Source organism: Stegostoma tigrinum, chromosome X (assembly GCF_030684315.1).
Source record: "Stegostoma tigrinum isolate sSteTig4 chromosome X, sSteTig4.hap1, whole genome shotgun sequence".
Classification (NCBI taxonomy): Eukaryota; Metazoa; Chordata; class Chondrichthyes; order Orectolobiformes; family Stegostomatidae; genus Stegostoma; species Stegostoma tigrinum.
The window spans coordinates 6119196-6136707 of NC_081404.1; the positions used below are offsets into that span (position 1 = coordinate 6119196).

Genomic DNA, 17512 nt, shown 5'->3' on the forward strand with positions numbered 1-17512 from the left:
CTCTGGAATTCAGCTCTTCTGTCCACGTTTGAACCAAGGCTGTAATGAGGTCAGGAACTAAGTGGCTTTGGCAGAATTCAAACTCAGCATCACTCAGCAGGTTATTGATGAATAGGAGCTGCTTGAGAGCACTGTTTATGATACTTTACTGATGATCCAGAGTGCACTGATGTGCACATAATTAGCTAGGTTGGAGTTATCCCACAGTTTGTGAACAGGATGTACCAAGGCAATTTTCTGTTATTATAGGGTACATGTCAGCAGAAAGGTTTATTGGCTAAATGGTTTCCTTTTGTGCTGTACTGACTGTATGATTATAAAGTATATTTTGAAATTTGATATCTAGCCCGGCCCATGTAAATGCTTACTGTGAGAGATCTGGAAAAATCGTTCACAGTTCCACATCACTGCCCAGAGTGTGTACCACTGTTTTCCAGCTTCCTTTCTTTAAAATGTCAGCTTAGTTCCAGAAAACTTCTGCACTTACGTAAGCATTATTCAACTTTATGGAACATTTTGAAATGCTTCACAACCACTTTTTAAACGTAGTCACTGATTTTTTTTGGGAAATGTGGCAGCAAACCACGTAATAACTATCAGACGGATTTCTTCTCATTTAAATGGTGTTCAAGGCTCTTTCACGACCCCTCTAAACAGTCCGATAAGGTATTGGGTTCAATGCCTCGTTTGGAAGACAGCATCGTTACCAACTTCGATGACTCTCTCCTCCAGCCGTAGTAAATTTCGTACTCTGCCAGCCGTTTTAAAATGTCACCATGGTTTGCTGCAATTTGAAAATTTGTTGACGACCGTGTATTGAGTTTACTGTTAAAAAATGTTCCTCAAACTATCGTTCAGTCGGTATTTCACTGTTTATATCGAGTTCAAATGCATTTTTGAATGGAATGTTCCATCAGTCACTAGGGATATTTTCCAGCTTTATCTATCAGCAGTGCAGGTCTCCTTTCACAAGCAGAGTATGCGTCAGTTTTGCTCTCCTGATATTGGGTCGAAGATGGAAATTGCTCTATCGGAAAAAGTAGCAGTTGAAGCGACGTTATGGTTGTTAAACCATCTAACACTGACTGAATTGACAGGTGAAGAGTAGTCACTTGGGAAAGATAGCAGCGTAACTAACGAGGAAAGCATCTTGGGAAAAAATAGCGCAGGCAGAAATCTTAGAGTTTCTTATTTATTTACGTAATGTGGACATTCCTCATTATTTGAGTCAAACTGTGGAATTATAAAAAACAAAACCCTTTTCTGGTTCGTCACACTATTTAGTTAGAAAGCAGTCAGCCCAGCCTTCTGGCGGCTTGTGATAGGAAGGTTCGTTATGACGTCAAAGAGAGCAAGTAGGCCAGATTCCGACTGGCAAATGACTTTTGATTGACTATGTAACAGCCAATCAGCGTGATGTGTGTCCCGGCCGGTTCCCAGCGGCGCCATCTTTGATGGGTCGGACATGGCGCGCGGTGAGTGAGCAGTGAGCGCGCCCTTCCCTTTGGGTTCAGTAGCTTCTGATTTCCAGGCTTTCACTCAGCCTCTTCCGCATTGGGGAAAAGAACCTTTATTCTGAGCGCTTTTAACTTCCTTCGAGCGCAACTTGTTTCTAACTCGCACTACTGGCCTTGATTTGCGTGTCGCCATGGCCTGGGCGCTGAAGATGCCGATGCCGGATGAGGTGATTGAATCTGGGTTGGTGCAGGATTTCGATGCCAGTTTGTCTGGAATCGGTCAGGAATTGGGCGCAGGAGCCTATAGCATGAGGTATATGCTTGATATGTGCATGTAATTAGAAAACAGTGTTTCTATACAAGAAGTGTAGAACCCTACTCTCTGGGTATTGAGAGTTATATTCCATTGATCCACACCTCAATTTCCACAGGTAGAAGGGCCCGCCCGTGTTTACCAGCTCGAAACCCATTGAAACTTCAAACCCACATTACCAACATATAAGGTATGTCTACTTAAGACGGACCGTGCATGTTGGTAATGTACGTTACCTTTAAACACTGACTCCTGTATTGCCTCAGGGTTCAGCTTCCATTTCCTCCCCAGCATCTATTGTGAGATAATTTGTGCTGTTTTGCGTTAAAATACAACATGATTACCAGCCAATTGGTGCCCGATCTCGTGGGAATGGGTCATCCAAACCTGGTTCAATGAAAGCAAAATACAGCAGATACTGGAAATCTGAAACAAATAGAAAGTGCTGGAGAAATTCGGACCTAACAATATCTGTATAGAAAGCAGCATACTTAACGTTTTGAGACCAATGTGACTTCAGGACTAAATGTTAACTGTCCCTGTCTCTCTACAGATACTGCTAGACCTGTTGAGTTTCTCCAGTACTTTGTTTTTATTTTAAACCAAGTTCTGTTCTTGGTCTGCATGAACTTGTTGATCTTGGCTAGAGTTATGCTACAGTGCAGTATTCTAACTGGTTTCAGTGGACCCTGGGCTTGGGATGGGTATGGATGCTCCAGATCATTTTTCATTGACTTGTGTTGAAGAAAACAGATGTCCATGTTTTACAGAAGTATGCATGTTATTTGGCTGCAATTGCAATCTGCAAAAAAAAAGCACTTAACGTTGTGATAGCTGTTCCACCCTAAGAATTGCTACCTGGGGAGATTGTGTTGGGAATTTGATTTGGTTTGTACCACAAATTGAGTCCTAGTTACCAGCTTCGTCCCTTTTCTTGGCAACTTATCTGAGATTAAATCAGACTGTTTGAAACCTTTGTGTTGTATTGACAGATTCTGATCACACAGTCAAGCTCTGTGCTTATTTTCATCTCTTTACTATTTAGAATGCACCCCTGCATCAGCTCATCTGCTGAAACCATCATCCATGCCTTCATTACCTCCAGGTTTGACTATTTCACTGCATTACTGGCTGGTCTCAGGCTTTACCCAAAGCGCTGCTGCCCATGCCTTAACTTGCAGCGAGTTGCATTGCGTTATGTTATCACTCCTGGCAGTCACTGGCCTGCATTGTTACCTCACATTGTAACCTCTCAGTGTCTTGACTTCAAAGTTCTCCTTGATTTCAAATTATGACCTCATCCCTCCCTACCTCGGCGATTGCCTCCAGCCCTGCACCTTTGTTAGATATCTGTTGTCTTTCAATTCTGGCATCCGATTTGATTTGAACATTTGGTTTTAATTGGTCATGATTTCAATTACATAATCTCCAATTTCTAAAATTCCTCCCTGAAGGCTTCAACTAAGATGCTCCTTAAAAACTATATTTTTTTCTGCCCTAATATCATCATTTGTGGCTTTGTCAAGGTCTGTTTGGTAATCCTCTCGTTGGTGTGAATGTTGCAAAATTTTACTTGCATCTGATCATGTTGCACGGCCAGTAGAATGAATTTTAGTCTCCTGGATTTAAGTGAGCTGGTTCTTCAATGATGCAGTTTTGATATTTTCAAATAACCTGTTCGGATGAGTTGTGACTCACCTTTGCAGCAGGTGTGACCTGAACCTGGGCTTTCTGGTTCAGAGATGGGGTACAAATACTTGGCTGCAAGAGCTCTAAGATGTACTTATTTTAGTAAACGTGTTGGATATGTTATGACACACCTTTTGGAGTAGGCAGGTCTTGAACTTGGATTTTCTAGTTCACAGGTAGGAGCACTTACAGCTGTGCCACAAGAGCCCATATGACAACATTCTTAGCATGTGAATTCCTCCAGTTGCTTCACTTATTTCATGGTACTGGGGGTTTCCATTTTTCAAAGTCTAACTTGTCGGCTTACTTTGAATCTAATGCTTTAGTCTACGCAGCTCTGATCTCTGAAATGTATTATTTGAATATTGAGTCTTTATAAGTACATAGACAAGTACTTTTGGTTGCTGCATGATTTATTCTAGATGTAATTAAATCAAATTCTAGGTATAATCTGCCATTCACCATCTTAAACTGAAGCATTGTTAATAGCTTTTCATTTCTTAATTTATTTTCATCGCTACAAATGCTTTCTGTCATTTTCCCACATTTTCTTTTACTGTTCTGTGTTGAAGGCCCTTGAAGTATACTAGTTATATTAATTTTAATATAGGGGGAGATTAATTCATATGTTGCAGTTGTGAAATGCTTTGTAGTTTGTGTTTGGAGAACTGGTGAGGACACTGGGCTAAGTGGCCTCCTGTGCTGTAGCAATTCTGTGATTTATATTGACTTAAATGTCTATTAAACTGTCTGAATGAATGGGCCTCTGTCTCTTACTTTCCTATCCTTTTGATGCCACATCATGTATTTTGGTATGTAAGGAGCAGTTGATTTAAGTCTGAGTGATACTGATGCACATAGTGAATAAATCATTTATTTTCAGTTGGCATCTTTTGCATATATTCCATTACTGTTTCAATGGTACCTTTCCCAAAAAGAGTGATGGGGATATTTTCATTAAGAGGAAACTGGAGAAAATTCATGATTGTGAAAGTAATTGCCATGTATATATCCAAGATGAGGCCTTCTTCCTCTGCAGGGAAATGGTCACCTGTTATTTTGATTTGATCTTCCAGATCATCTGATACTTTGCTACAATGCATGTGTTTTGGTTATTGAGAGAACAAGCCTAATGGAGAAATCCATTGCATCACAGAGGTATTTAAGTGAGTTTTTTGATGAGTTCTGTTTGAATGGGGAAATAGGATGGAGCAAATGTGATTTAATCCACATTGCTCCTGCATCTGCTCCTAAATGCCCAAATATTTTGTATTGTCAATATTAGATGCTATGAAGACCCATTTTGATAGTCTATATACAGTATTTTTAAAAATCATTTTACCTATATGCTTCCATCTGTAATTAGTTTTATTAATTTCTCTTCCCTGTCCAAAGTTTACCGCTAAGATCAAATAGCTTTGATTTATTCATCACAATGTGCTGTATGATGCATGCTTCCTGTCTGCAAACTTTAGTGTCAAAGCTTTGAACTTCTTGTTTGAGTATGAATTTACAAGAATAAATGTTGACAATCATGACTGAACTCTTGCCCACCACAGCAAGAACATATGAAATAGGAACAGGAGAAGACCATTTGACCCCTTGAGTGTGCTTTGCCATTCAATAGGGTCATGGCTGATCCGACATACCTCACATCTGCTTTCTTGTCCTTTTCCCATAACCGTGATTCCCTGACTGATCAAGAATCTATCTAACTCTGCCAAGGTCTTACCACAGAGAGCTGCTTGGGCAGGAGTTCCAAAGACATTTAAGTATCAGAAGAAATTCCTCCTCGGCTCAGTCTTAAATTGGTGTCACTTTGTCCTGAGATGGTGCCCTTAGGTCCTAGACTCTCCCACGAGTCAAAATATCCTCCCGGCATTTTCCCTGTCAAGCCCTTAAGAATCCTGTATTTTTCAACAAGATCACCTCATTCTTCTGAACTACAGTGAGTAGAGTTCCAACTTGTTTAGCCTTTGCTCATTCAACAATGTCTCCCTACTAGGGATCATCCTAGTGAACCTTCTCTGAACTGCCTCCGATGAAATTATACCTTAAATAAAGAGACAAAACAGCTTGCAGTACTCCAGATGTGGTCTCACCAGCAGTTTTCACAGTTGCAGTAAGATTTCCCTACTCTTGTACTCCAAACCCTTTGAAATGAGGACCAACATTGTATTAGCCTTCCTGATTACCTGCTGCCCCTGTATGCTAGCTTTGTGTTTCATGCACTACTGCCTTTCTATTGCAGCTTTCTGAAGTGTTTTTCATTTAAATAATCTGTTCTTTTGTTCTCCCTTCCAAACTAAACTTTGTATTTTCCTACATTATACTCTTTGCTAACTTTTTGCCTACTTAGCTTATCAATATGTCTCTAAACTATTTGAAAATCCCTCACAACGTACCTTTTACACCTATTTTTGTGTCGTCTGCAAATTTAGACATGGTATGTTGCCATCCTTCCAGATTGTTGCTAAACTCATTTAATTACTGCAAATACATTTTGTAAGAAATGCATGTGTACCCTCTGTGGTTTAATATTCACAATAAAGGACAAGATTCAAAATTCCGCAATCATTGACTTGCATTAACTATTAATTTTTAAAGGAAACTAAGATCAGATGATTTTGGTAACCTCTGCTTCAATTGCCTATATTTTTCCTTAGTCTTGAGAGGAAATGACCAACTGGATCTGTAGAAATTCATCAAGGCTCCTTAGCCAGCTCCCTCTTACAAAATGTGACCACTACCATCTAAAATGACTCCAGTAGGTATATGGGAACACCGCCACCTGCAAGTTCCTCTTCAAGCTGCTTTCCATCCTGATTTGGAAATTCAGTGCTGTTCCTTCAATGCCCCTTGGTGACAGTCTAGGAACTCTTGCACACTTTGCAGCACTGCAGTTGTACTGACAACAAATGGACTGCAGCAATTCTGGAAGGTAGCTCACCATCACCTCAAAGGCAACTACAGGTCAGCACTAAATGCTGTCCCTAACCAGTGAGAAACTCATCCCTGAATGACTGTGTATTTTTAGTATGTGCAGACTGTGCCAGTTCACAATCTGGTTGCCTGTATAACCTAGAGTAGAAAGGTGTATATCCCTCACTCTAAGTTGTTTTTTTAATTTTTCTGCAAGACTTTGAAAGATAAGAATTTTTAATAAAAACCTCTACTCTACCAAAGCTTTGAAGCTTCAGGGTTGTTTTTAACAGGTACTGTATTGAAAGCTAAGAAACTACATAAGTTAACTTTTTCGAGGTAACTCTCTGGACTTTTTTAAACTAAAAGCTAAGTTGCCATAGTTGTACAGTGCAAAATATGCATGTGATTTTCATCAACTAATTTTTAGGAACGTTGTGCATTTTAAGATGGACACGATCTGACAATTTTTTTTTAGTAGGACTGATAATACCTTGAGGCACAGAAGGGGTTACAGGAGGAATCTGATGAATAAAACTAGATGTATGTGTTTGAAAGCAGCCAAAAGACTGTTTAGGTTTTCCTCGTGATAACAGGAACTGCAGATGCTGGAGAATCCAAGATAACGAAGTGTGGAGCTGTATGAACACAGCAGGCCACGCAGCATCTCAGGAGCACAAAAGCTGACGTTTCAGGCCTAGACCCTTCATCTGATGAAGGGTCTAGGCCCGAAACGCCAGCTTTTGTGCTCCTGAGATGCTGCTTGGCCTGCTGTGTTCATCCAGCTCCACACTTCGTTATCTTAGGTTCCAGCAGGAGGGGAAAACCTAATTACACCAAACATTGCTAGATTCTATACCTTCCTTGGCTCCAGGACACTTGGTTCCTGTGAGAATGTAAAGCAAATAAATGATCATGGCTGCTGAACTTGAGTTTTCATTTGCAAATGGGTCGAGTTGTGGAACACAGTTCTGAAAACACATTCTCTAACTCCTTGAAATAAAAACAGTCAGCCACTGAATAATAGCAGCTGTGTAAATGATGTCTTGGTATATGCAGTGGTAGTTAGCATTGCACCAACTATCTTTGAGTCACTACTGCTAGTTTAATGTATGCTAATAATACTTCTGTTTGTTGCTAATAAGTGCGGTGTATTCATGGCTACACATGAAGACTTCCTCATTGAATTATCTGCTTAATAAAGAATGAGTCACTTGATAATGGTCTTACCATCTAGAAATGCTTGACCTTGCACATGTCGTTTCCCGAAGTTGCACTTGCACAAATAATTACTTTCAACCAATGCCATTTAAATCTTGCTGATTTCTCCAAGAAGCAGGTGTACACCATTCGCTCATCTTGAGCCTGCTCTGCCATTCTAGATCATAATTGATCATCTACCTGCAATCTGACCCCACAACCAAAGATATATTTCCCTTCCCACCGTACCCCATCTGCCTTTTTTAGGGACCACTCTCTCCACGACTCCCTCGTCTGCTCCACACTCCTCACTAACCCACCACCCCTGACACCTTTCCCCGCAACTGCAGGAAGTGCTACACCCACCCCTCCACCTCCATTCAAGGCACGAAGACAGGAGTTCACCTGTACATCTGTCAATGTGGTCTACTGTATCCGCTGTTACTGATGCGGCCCCCTGTACCAAGCAGAGGCTCAGAGACCATTTGCGACAAACAGCTTCCAGTTGCAAACCATGTCAACATTCTCTCCTCCCCCACCCACCCACCCACCACACACACAGCCATCGCTGTGTCCATCCTGGGTTGCCTTCAGTGTCACATTGACACCACCCAGAAACCGTAAGCAACACCTCATGTTCCGCTTCGAGAGCCGACAGCCCAATGGCCTAAACGTGGACTTTACCAGTTATCCCCACCTCCTTGGCCTGACATAACCTGAGATGAAGGGTCTAGGCCCAAAACGTCAGCTTTTGTGCTCCTGAGATGCTGCTGGGCCTGCTGTGTTCATCCAGCCTCACATTTCACTATCTTGGATTCTCCAGCATCTGCAGTTCCCATTATCACTGAGTTTAAACATTCCTGACCAGTATTAGCGAATCTCCCTGCAAGGATATCGCCCTGGATCTACTAAACTGTAACTTGTCCTTCTTGATATAAAATATAAATACGGAGAGATGAGTGACATGTCTTCACTGTCAGCTAACAAAATATTGTACCACCTTTGCATTATGAGAGCCTCCAATAATGAATGTTATTTACAGGTAGCAACTCTTACTGGAAGGTGTTTTGTTCTCTCCACTTTAATGGAGAGTAAAATTGACAGGATTTGGATGGGGTAGTAGGAGCTGCAGATGCTGGAGAATCTGAGATGACAAGATGTAGAGCTGGATGAACACAGCAGGCCAAGCAGCATCAGAGGAGCAGGAAAGCTGATGTTTCAAGCCTAGAAGGGTCTTGGCCTGAAACGTCAGCCTTCCTGCTCCTCTGCTGCTTGGCCTGCTGTGTTCATCCGCCGCTACACCTTGTTAACTCAGGATTTGGATGGGCCTGTTTAGTAACTAATCTTATCTGTAAAAGCAGAATGTACTTTCAGCATAGGTAACCTGCCTAAAATTGGAAGTATGGAATGTCCTATCTATGCAAGTTAGCTGTTGCTGAAAATGCACTGTCCTAAACTGGTTTTTGCACTACTTGTTGAATGAACTCTGAAAGCAACTGTAATACCTTTTGCAAAAGTGACATGAGGTACATAGTTTTGACTACTTATGGGTTACTGTGAAAGGGGAAGTGGATGTTTTGGACTGTGAAAATTACTTCTGCCAAATAATGCTGATTATTGAGGAAATTGTAGGATAGTTGTGCAATTCCAGTATCTCAGTGGGTAAAACTTGTAAGACAATTGACTAAAAGTCAGTGATAATGGGAACTGCAGATGCTGGAGAATCCAAGATAACAAAGTGTGTTCGTCCTGCTCCACAATCTCCCCATCCCCCATTTCTGATGAAGGATCTAGGCCCGAAACGTCAGCTTTTGTGCTCCTGAGATGCTGCTTGGCCTGCAGTGCTCATCCAGCTCCACACTTTGTTATCTTGACTAAAAGTCATCCTGGGCCGCCTCCAGTGCCACAATGATGCCACCCGAAGGCTGCAGGAACAGCACCTCATGTTCTGCTTGGGAACCCTGCAGCCCAATGGTCTCAATGTGGATTTCACAAGCTTAAATCTCCCCATCCCCAACCTCATACCAAGACCAACCCAGCTCGCCCCACCTCCTTGACCCGTATGTCTTCCCTCCCACCTACCCATCTTTTTCCCCCCTCACTGACCAACCCCCACCCCCACTTCCTACCTACTAGCTTCATCCCCGCCTCCTCGACCTGTCTGTCTTTCCTCAACTGACCAACCCCTATCCAAACTCGCTACCTACACTCACTTTTACTGGCTCCATCCCTGCCTCCTTGACCTGTTCATCTTCAATCCACCTATCTGCTCCTTTTATCCAGCTTTCATCATCGCCTCCCCTCTATTTATTTCAGAGTATCCTTCCCCTCCTCTATTTCTGAAGAAGGGTCTAGACCTGAAACGTCAGCTTTCCTGCTCTTGTGATGCTGCCTTGCCTGCTGTGTTCATCCAGCTCTAAACCTTGTTTTCTCAGACTCCAGCATCTGATGTTCCTACTATCTCTGATGCCCTAGCTTCATATAGAAGCCTGAGCCTGATGTTGCTTAGTCATATTTGGGTTATTTATCCTCAAGCGAGTTTAAAAAATTGTTCTAAGTGGCTTAGTTGCCTTGGCCTTAGCTGTTTTTCAACCTGCTGATCCACTACAAATTCTGAAACTGCTTATCGTTGGAAGGTTTTCTTTTGCTCATTAAGTGGGGCAAATGACTACAAGTTGTGATTGGATTGACAGATCTGAATGATAATAGAGCTTGCTGAAAGACCGAGTATAGAAAATGTACAGCTAATATTGGTTAGACAGATTGAAATTTACATGTTTTGCTTTGACATTAAAACGCTAGCTCTGTTGGCAGCCTCGCTGACCAATACACTCCCCAGTGTGGAGAATTATCCTGAAGAAGCCAAATTTAAACCCATATTCCTATGCTGAATTTTGATTTCACATGGTGCAGTTAGTGTAAGGGGCCTTACAATTGATCTCCATTTTCCTGTATAGGAAGAAAGAACAACCCAGGGTCTCAGTTCTGATTGTCCTGTAGCATCTACGTGAGTGACTTGGGGACATCTCAAATGTCCTGTGTGGTTGCTTAGCTTGTAGGCCTTAGCTTGAATTGCATCTTGATTGGGTGCAGTACTGCAGTGTCTCAAAAGAGCATGAGGGAAGTAGAAACCTTTGAATGTTTAGGCAATTGGATTAATTCATTTGTCCTCTATTTTCTAGTGTAAACTTGGCTAGATTTTTAACCTGCTTTTGTCTTCTGCCAGCAAGATATTATAGAAGGCAAGTGCCAATCTGACCTTGTAGCAAATTAGCTTAATTCATTGTTTTGACTGGGAAAGCAAATAGAGGCCTTGGCTCGATGGACTGATTAAAGAACAAGAGAGCATCAATAGGAAGGGAAGATGTGTAAAAATCCAGTCATACAAACACACTATTTTGTTGGCTTCCTAAGTGCTAAAAGAATCGATTTTGCAGAGTTGGGACAGGTCATGTGGCAGTGTTAAATGGCTGAGAGCTACTTCTCCAATCAAACTTCATTTTTCCATTCTTATTGTGGCACTGGAGCTTACAATTACTCAGACCAGTTTGGACAGCGCTGATGCCATAATGGGGGCTGTCATTGTCTAAGTATTTTAAATACCCACCCTGCCCTGTGTCTTTGATTTTTCTTTTGCAGACGGAGAGGCTTTTGAGTGTGAATTTGCCTCCTGTACTAGTATTATGAACTTGGCTTGGAGGTGAAATGGAAAGAAAGGGAACCTCGTCTCCATAGTAAATCAGAGTTGCTGGATCTCGGCTGAAGTGGCGAGATCCACAGACTAGCTGTTGCAACTGGGAACCCAAAGGACTGATCTCCTTGGTTACAGTGGGTTCGAGAGGCCGGGTTGAATGTACGCTCGATTGGTGAGGTGGGCTCTGCAAAGAGTACTCCTGTTTCTCTTTGGTCTATGAATAGTTTAAGACTTGCTTTTGACTGCTGCTTTGCACAATGCTTGCATTATGGTTGGCCTGAACACAGTGAGTAATTAAACCTCTGGTGAGGTCAAAATGATCCTATGCCATGATTTACACGTTGGCTAAGATTGTTGCCCGTCTTATTTATTGCGTAATTTGCTGCTGTAAATGTTTCCACATGGAACTGTTCAAGGTTCTTCAAATTTTTTATCCACTGTAGGTTCCACTGGGTGAGCTGCGGGTGGTTAATAGCCTGTTTACGGTCTAGCGATCTGCACTGTGAAAGCCAGTTGGTTGGGGCAAGGACTTAGTGGCAGGTGGTGTTTTTTAACTGAATAGGCACTAGGAGTATCAGTCTACGTCTCTCAGACTGCATACAAAAATGCCCTTGCTGTATCATTTTTTCACCAATTTCCAGATGACTTGGATAGCTGCCAGATTTATTAGTACAAAATGTTCTTCAATCCTGGTGTCTCTTTTGCGTTGCACAATTTGTGTTGGTTTTATTACAAATGTGATTTAATGATTGCAGGGATGATAAGCTAGTTTGGTCCATGTTTAGAGGGGAAAAATGAAATGCTTAGGATGCAGAATAAAATATTCACCAACAGTTGGTTCTTAACTTAGTATGACCTCAGGAGTGTGGTGGGGTGGTGGGAGAAAGAGAGATAAGCATGTAAGATGGAGCGGGTACCACCTATAACAGTCTGTCCAAGATTTAATGGACCTAAATGAAAAATAAATGACTAGAATTTGTCTAACCAGCTGTTGGCCTGGAACTGCTGACACACAAAATGAGCAACATGTGATTTGAAGTAGCCCGAACCCAACCACTGGCTTGAGCTAGTTGGAACTAGCTTGGCTCGGAAGAGAACTAGGGAAGTGACCTAAAGTACAAGCCTTCATTTTGTGGAAGAGCCTTGAGGTAATGCTACTAGTGCTCTTGGGCCAGAGGCTGTAACAGAAGAACATAGGCTAGGTAGACAGGCCAGAGCTAATGAGGTTGAGACAACACAGTTCAGGAAGATAGAGAAAGGATAAAAATGGAGGAATTTGGGTGTGGTGCCACCAAAAACTCTGGAGGCCAACCATTGCAGCAGTGGAAGACTCTACACTGGAAAAGTGGAGACTGCCGTGGACCTATCGTGGAAGGATCATCTGACCAATGTGAACTCCTATTCTCTGGTATTAGCCTTTATATTCTGTGACTGTTCAGGGAAAGGCAGAGAAACCTTGTGGCTGTGCACATTGATTTTAATCTTGTATTAATTGTATGCTTGCTTTTAACTCATAACCAAACAGTAGGAATTGTATGTCTGTTTTAACTAAACCAATAAAGTTAAGTGTTAGCTAATACAGATTTGACTCTCACTTCTTTGTGCCCAGCCAATAACTGTGTCAAGGAAGGTAACCAGGCAACATAGCCTTTTAACCTCTGGTATTAAACACACCCAGCTGTTAGATTTGGTTGGAACTGTATGGTGGCCGTTGCTGCCTCAGAGTGGAGATTCTCATCCATGGGTTGCAAGTCCTGGTTTATTTGTTAACTCCTCAACATAAGGGGGGAGTTTCACAAGGAAAGACTGGGGATTTTTCATGTTATAAATGAGAAACTAAAGGCATTTTGAAGAGCTTTCCAGAAACTGGAAAAATGCATGATATCTTTGGGAGCGGGTGGAGAGCTATATGATTTGAGAAATAGTTCTACCTGGCATCTATAGAATGCGTGGGGTGGTAGGAATGCCTAATGTAAGAGTCTTTATATTTGTATTTAAATGATTTCAAGGGAAAGAAGAGCCTTGGAACAAAACTAAGTTTGCTGATGCAGATCCTGGGAAGAATGGTTACAAATGATTTAAAAATAGAGATGCCAGTTGTAAAGTGAAGTGGAAACTGAAGAAGCGGTTGTTAAAATATTGCCGTGGCAGCTGGGAAAGTGTCAATAGACTATTGGTAGTACTTAAAAAATCTCAAATTTGCGTTTGCCTTTATTTGTAGCCTTGCCATGGATTGTCATGGTTCCAGCGAAATTCAAACTTTTGCACTCTTTTAAAGTTTGTCCTTGCTTTTGAGGTCCAGATAAATTGACAAATTATCCAAGACCATGTTTAGTAGGCCTCTAGGTTCTCAGTCTGGTTTTAGCATCACATTAACCTTGAAATATTATCTGAAATGAAGAAGGCCAAAAGTATCAAGTCATATATTTGTAATAGGCATCTTTCCACCTAACCTCCCAAACAATTGCATGAAGATTGTAACTGTGAGCAGAACCAACTTGCTGTAAAGGAGTAATGTGTTTTTTTGCCATGGAAGCCTAATTAAGCTATTAAGATCAAAATAAGAATGAAGATACATTGGGTCCTTGATCCTGTTCTCCTCTTTGAGATCTTGGCTAGTACTACAACCCAACTCCATACAACTTTTGTTCACAAAAGTCTGCCATCCTCAAGTTCAAAATTAATAATTGCTGTAGTGTCAAATACTCTGGAAAAGCTTTATGAACTTTGACCACGAGTTGTATGAAGAAGCATTTCCTAATTTTATACCTGAAAGGTCTGGCTCTTAGTTTATAAACTCTGGTCCTCTCACCCACCTAGTCCTAGACTTCCCAATTTTGATCAAATCACCTGTAAATCTTCTCAATACCATTGAATATGACCCCAATTTGTTCAATTACTCCTTATAATTTAAACCTTGGAGAGTTGATATCATTTTAGCCAGACCTCAATTATTTCAGCTGGCTCAATGGCTTGTTTGTAATGCAGAGTGAGAGGGACGTGTTGTCTACCATCTTTCGGGTAAAAATACCTGCTTTCTACAGAATTCCAGTTGTTTGCTCCTGCCGGTTGCTGTAATCTGTGGTGATTAATAAGCAACAATGAGCCTTTACAGTTAGTGTACAGATTGCCTGTGTCTCTTGTGAGGAAGTGAGAAGGACTTGGAGAAATCCTGGTAACGTTGCAGCAATTGCTCGGGACTGGTGCTGTTGAGCTGTGGTTCTAGGTAATTGTATCAGAGATAATGGGAACTGCAGATGCTGGAGAATCTGAGATAACAAAGTGTGGAGCTGGAGGGTCAAGGCACGAAACGTCAGCTTTTGTGCTCCTCAGATGCTGCTTAGCCTGCTGTGTTCATCCAGCTCCACACTTTATCTCTGGTTCTCGGTGTTCGTATTTTTGCACCTCCATCCATAAAAGCAATGCTTTTCTTGAGCCTGAATGTGTATGTGAATGGGTTTCAGAGGTTTAGTTTTAACAAGAAGAGTTATGTCATAGAACATAGAACATTACAGCACAGTACAGGCCCTTCGGCTCTCAATGTTGTGCCGACCTGTCATACCAATCTCAAGCCCATCTAACCTACACTATTCCATGTATGTCAGTTGACAGCTTATGGTTGTGTACTGGTTGGAATAATTTATTTGAAATATTAAGTGCAGAGATTTTTTGTTTTTTTTTTAAACCTGGCCTACCCAACAGAGAAACTGGGGACTCTGAAGACTTCGAGTACTTTTTTGATAACATATTATTTTGTGTTTATCTCTGGGAATGCCAGGTTTCAATTTTCCACATGCTGCCTCAGTGAAGTGTAACACCAGCCTGTGTAAGGAAACCCTTTTTTTTAGCAGAATGGAACAGCAGAGAGGGGATTTCTGAGAGATTGCTCAAATTGTGGGATTGGAGGTCTCACGATTCTAAAGCCAACATGGAATTTCTGTTCAACTGGTAGTTGAATACATGTTTGAGCTGCCTTGACATTGCAAGCACCATAGTTTTGAGACTTTGTCCACAAACTGGACATTAATAGACACACAATGGTGAGTTCTTGTGGCATCAACCTGTCTGTTTCATCACCATCCACCATCCAGCATGCCCTGCAGTTTGCAGTCCTTCTCCATCTAAAGAACATTTTGTTTTTCTGTTCTTCCTGTCAAAGTGGGCAATCTTACATTTCACTCTCTCTGCTAAATTTTGCCTGCTTTGTTAATTTTGTGTCCCTCTGCAGATTCTTTGTATTAAAATCATATGATGTAGGCAGAGAAGTAGGCCATTCAGCCCATCAAATCTGCACCATTCAATTAGGTCAAGGCTGATCTGATAATCCTCACTCCACGTTCCTGCCTTTGTTCCATCAACCTTGCCCAAGTGATTAAATATATCTATCTCTGTCTTGAATATACTTAATGACCCAATCTCAACAGTCCTTTGTGGTAAAGAATTCCACAGGCTAGCTGCCATGTGAGAGAAGGAATTCCTCCTCAGCTATTCATTTAAATGGCTGACCCCTTCTTCTGAGGTTGTGCCCTCTGGCCCTAAACACTCCAAGGGGAAACATCTCACCATCTACCAGGTCAAGTCTCCTAAGAATCTTGTATGTTTCAACAAGATTGCCTCTTACTCTTCTCAACTCCAACGAGTACAAGCCCAAACTACTCAACCTCTCCTCATAAGCCAGTGCTTCCATACCTAGTATCAGCCTATTGAACTTGCTTCAGTGATAGTGCATCTTTTCCTTAGAAACCTGTCCTTAGTATTCCAGTTGCGCTGTACCTAGTGCCTCGTATAGTTTTAACAAGATCTTTCTATTTTTGTCTTTAATTTCAAAAGCAATGAAATATAATGTCCCTTTGCTTTCCCTATTACCTCCTGAACTTGGGTGCCAGCTTTTTGTGATTTAGGAATAAGGGCTTCTAAATTCTTCTGTAGTCTTCTGCAGCCTTTCTCCATTTTAAATAATATTTACTCCTCTGTTCTTCCTGCCAAAATACATAACTTCACATTTTCCATCTCTTCTCTTCCCCCACCCCACCACCATTATATTCTCTGTGCCAAGTTTTTCCCTATTCGCTTAACCTGTCTATATCCTGTTACAGATCTCTCTACAGACTGTTATTTTCACCAATTGCCTTCCGACCTAAGTTTGTATCATCTGCAAGTTTGGCTACAATGAATTTGCCTTCCTCTTACAAATAAGTTGCATATTGTAAATAATTATGGCCCTAGCACTAATCCCTTTAATTCTCCATTAATTGCAGGTTGCCACTCAGAAAATGATACTTTATTCCAGCTGTGTCCTTTATTAGTTAGCCAATACTCTATCCATACTAATTTACCATCTCCAACAACACCATGGACTCTTATCTGAAGTACCCTAATGTGTAGCGCCTTTATCCTCAAACTTTCTATCCTAGCTATCTTTTGTATTTCCAGTTAAATTGACTACAGTCCCTTCATCCACATCATTAATGAGGATTATAACTAGTTGAGGCCCCAGCACTGACCCTTTCAAATCATTGCAGTTTTCCAACCTGAGGCAGTGTTTTACAAGATGGAAGGCTGCCACTACCTATTTGTGTCATTTCTCTGCCCAAATCTGCAGTTTGTCTATATTCTGCTGTATGGTTTGACAATGATCCTTACTATCTGCAGCACTGCCAATGTTGGTCAGATTTGCATTGAGCATTGCCTGTGCTGTATTTGCTGCAGAGGAAGGCAATGGATTTGGGTGCGTGATTCATTGGCCCCTGTTTTCTCTGGTCCTGCTTGACCTGAGCTTTCTCACTATAATACAGCACAGGAACAGGCCCTGCGGCCCACCAAGCCTGCACTGATCGTTATTCCTTGTTTAGACTTATTGCTTATTGCCCATACGTGGTTTCTATCCCTCCTTTCACCTCCCATTCGTATGTCTATCGAGATGTGCCTTAAACATTGCCAAAGTGCCTGCTTCTACCACCTTCACTAGCAGTGCATTCAAATTGCCCACCACCTGCTGTGGAAAAATTTTCCCTGCACCCTCTTGTAGTTGACCTGTCCACCTTATCAATGCCTCGTAATTTTGTAGACCTCCTATCAGGCTGGCTTCCAACCTCCATCTTTCCAGTGAAAACAATCCAATTTGTCCTCCTAACTGAAGCCCTCAAGACCAGGCAACATCCTGGTAAACCTTCTCTGCACCCTCTCCCAAGCATCCGCATCTTTCTGGTAGTGTGGTGATCAGAACTGTGCACAATA

The 17512-nt window shown here is 41.6% G+C and overlaps 1 protein-coding gene across 6 annotated transcripts in view; it reads left to right on the forward strand.

Moving 5' to 3' along the window:
• The first annotated feature begins 423 nt into the window (after positions 1-423).
• The window catches only part of tfcp2 (transcription factor CP2), a 116785-nt gene continuing 99696 nt past the window's right edge, over positions 424-17512 (forward strand). For 3 of the 6 annotated variants that reach the window (XR_007246685.1, XM_048523506.2, XM_048523507.2), the window contains exon 1: positions 1442-1770. Coding sequence is in view for 3 of the 6 variants with exons in the window: in XM_048523506.2 (XP_048379463.1) it covers positions 1649-1770 (122 nt within the window). In the remaining 3 variants the exon portion in view is untranslated. Of the gene's footprint in view, positions 488-1400; positions 1771-4553; positions 4618-17512 lie in introns of those variants that run through there. The other 3 variants (XM_048523510.2, XM_048523509.2, XM_048523508.2) reach the window with 3 other exon arrangements.